The sequence below is a fragment of the Salvelinus sp. IW2-2015 genome, linkage group LG14 (genome assembly GCF_002910315.2).
Source record: "Salvelinus sp. IW2-2015 linkage group LG14, ASM291031v2, whole genome shotgun sequence".
NCBI classification, from domain to species: domain Eukaryota; kingdom Metazoa; phylum Chordata; class Actinopteri; order Salmoniformes; family Salmonidae; genus Salvelinus; species Salvelinus sp. IW2-2015.
The window spans coordinates 36,777,245-36,779,921 of NC_036854.1; the positions used below are offsets into that span (position 1 = coordinate 36,777,245).

The 2,677-nt window shown below is 43.0% G+C and overlaps 1 protein-coding gene across 1 annotated transcript in view; it reads right to left on the reverse strand.

Annotated features, from left to right (window-relative positions):
* Window positions 1-1,448: 1,448 nt before the first annotated feature.
* The window catches only part of LOC111973593 (S-methyl-5'-thioadenosine phosphorylase), a 26,778-nt gene continuing 25,549 nt past the window's right edge, over window positions 1,449-2,677 (reverse strand). The window contains exon 6 of the mRNA XM_024000973.3: window positions 1,449-1,511. Within this exon, the coding sequence (XP_023856741.2) occupies window positions 1,449-1,511 (63 nt within the window). The remainder of the gene's footprint in view (window positions 1,512-2,677) is intronic.

Sequence of the window (2,677 nt, forward strand, 5' to 3'; positions counted from 1 at the left end):
AACCACCATTTTGTGTGGTGAATAGACCGAAGCAACGACTACAGTTGTCTGTCACTTCGAGCAACACCATTTTGTTGTGGTGAAGACCGAACCATCGACTAATAGTGTGTCGTTGCACTCAGAGCAACACATTCTTGTTGTGGTGAATAAGACCGAACCATAGGACTATAGTGTGCCTGCACTTCAGAGCAACACCGTTTTTTGTGGTGATAGACACGACATCGAACTATAGTGTGTCTGTCATCAGAGCAACACCATTTTGTTGTGGTGAATAGACGAACCATCGACTATAGTGTTGTCTGTCACTCAGAAGCAACACATTTTGTTTGTGGTTGAATAGACCGAGCCATCGGACTATATGTGTCTGTCACCCAGAGACAACACCAATTGTTGTGGTGAATAGACGACCATAGACTATAGTGTGTCTGTCACTCAGAGCTAACCATTTGTTGTGGTGAATAGACCGAACCATCGATATAAGTGTGTCGTCACCAGAGCAAACCATTTTGTTGTGGTGGGAAATAGACCGAGCCATACAGAATAGTGTGTCTGTCTCCAGAGCAACACCATTTGTTGTTGGGAATAGACGAACATCGACTATAGTTGGTCTGTCACTCAGAGACACCGATTTGTGTGGTAATAGACGAATCGCTATAGTGTGTCGTCACTCAGAGCAACACCATTTTGTTGTGGTAGACGAAATGGCTTACAGACCTGGAATAGCCGAATCGACTATAGTGTGTCTGTCACAGAGCACACCATTTTGTTGGGTGAAATAGACTGAACCATCACTGTGTGTTATCATGTGTATGTATAGAGTGTGTCACCATGTGTATGTATAGAGTGTGTTATCATGTGAATTAATTCTCTGGTATGCAGACAAACAGAGGCAACAACATAATAATAATACATCTAATGACAAGGCTTTGAGAAGGCGGGCTACATTCAATGACAGAATCACGGGTTGGATTTGCACCGTTGTCACATACAACCATTTCTTCTGTTGTGTATGTGGTGGGAAATGGGAAATTTCTGTTGTGTATGTGGTGGGAAATTTATTAGACCTAACATCTTGTTAGGTCTAATAAACTTCCAGCCAGTTATTAGACAACCATAGGAAATAAAGAGAAATAGCTAATTAGGAAAGGGAAAAAAGCCCTAGTCAGACAGTATCCCTGAGAGGATGGAACGAGACGAAGGCGGTCATGCATCTCCTCTCCTGCCTATAGGGCCACAGTCCTGCAGACACTGCAAGTCCAGACTCAATTTACCCATTACACTCTGTCCTGACTGTGGTAATAAAACGCTAACCATCTCAATATCCCAGGAAGGCAGGCAGGCAGGCAGCACGATGGGAACTACACCCCTGTAGCTTAATTCAGCTTTATTTCACAATAAATGGTGACCCTCCCTCCCTCCCTCCTTTCCTCTATGTTTAATCAGGTACACTACTCATTAGAGGCTGGCTCCTGGGCCGCTCCTAAATTGGGGGAGATGTTCTCCGAGTCTCGCTAGTGCGATAAGTGCAGATTTATGTCAGAATTAAGTTAATAGCTGCCCTGCTTTTCTACTCTTTAATTAAGCAAAGCAGACTTTTTTGTCTTCTTGTGCACTGATTACCACTGACCAAGCCATCCTTCCAGGAACAGATGCAAACCTACTTGATGGAAACCCACGCTGGTTTGCAGCAATAATTGTTTTTAAATGATAACATGAAGCAATTGTGTAAAATTATGTTTACAATTATAGAGTGCATAAACCCATAAGGTGTAATAAAACACCAACACAAATGACATTTTTATACAAAATAGATCATTCAAACAAAAAACGAGCAACTATATGTCACCTCTTTTGTGATCTTTTAATCTCCAACTCAGGCTTCCCTGCCTCTGCTACCTACAGACGGAACAGTGCAGTACGGGTACACTTCACTAAGCTGTGGATAGATCATGTCAATATAGAGGAGAAAACACAACACATCAACAATTGATCAAATTCAGCGAAACATCATCGTCCATTGGAGGTCCAGTCTAGAGAAGTATTCAGCATTTGATTTCCACTTCTGATAGCATTTCTATTGATTTCATATTTGCCTCTGCCCTGCACGGGCCCTGCCAGACACAACAGATCATTGTATTTCTGGACTGTCAGTCATGTTGATCTGAGGGCCTGTCTGTCAGCTGCTTCCCCCTGCCTGCCTCTCTCTTACACTCCTCTATCAGCCACTGCAGAACGAGAGGAAAGGGACTTTGGCCGGCTACGAGGGGAGGAATCAACATCAGAACAAAACACCAAAGAAATACACGAAAGGAAAACCCCTCATCAGTTTTCCAAAGTGACTTCTTTCCTAAAAAAAAAGCTCATCTCGGTTTCTCTCTTCTCTTTGAAGATGGATAGAGCTAATAATTCTACACCATCTGTCCTCTCAGAGAGACAGGGAGGAAATATAGCCTGTATGTGGTTTATTCGTTAAGCCTCCTTGTGTTTCTCCTCACTGCCTAGAAATTGCCTTGGTCAGGCACGTCGTATAGTCCACTTCCCATTTAAAGAAATCCATTTGTTTATCAATAGGATCCTTCCTTCACTTGGCCAAAGTGACCCGGCCTGGCTGTTTTTTGGGGCCTCCATTTAGTAAATGGGCTTGTTTTGACATCCAGGAACCACACACACCCATTAA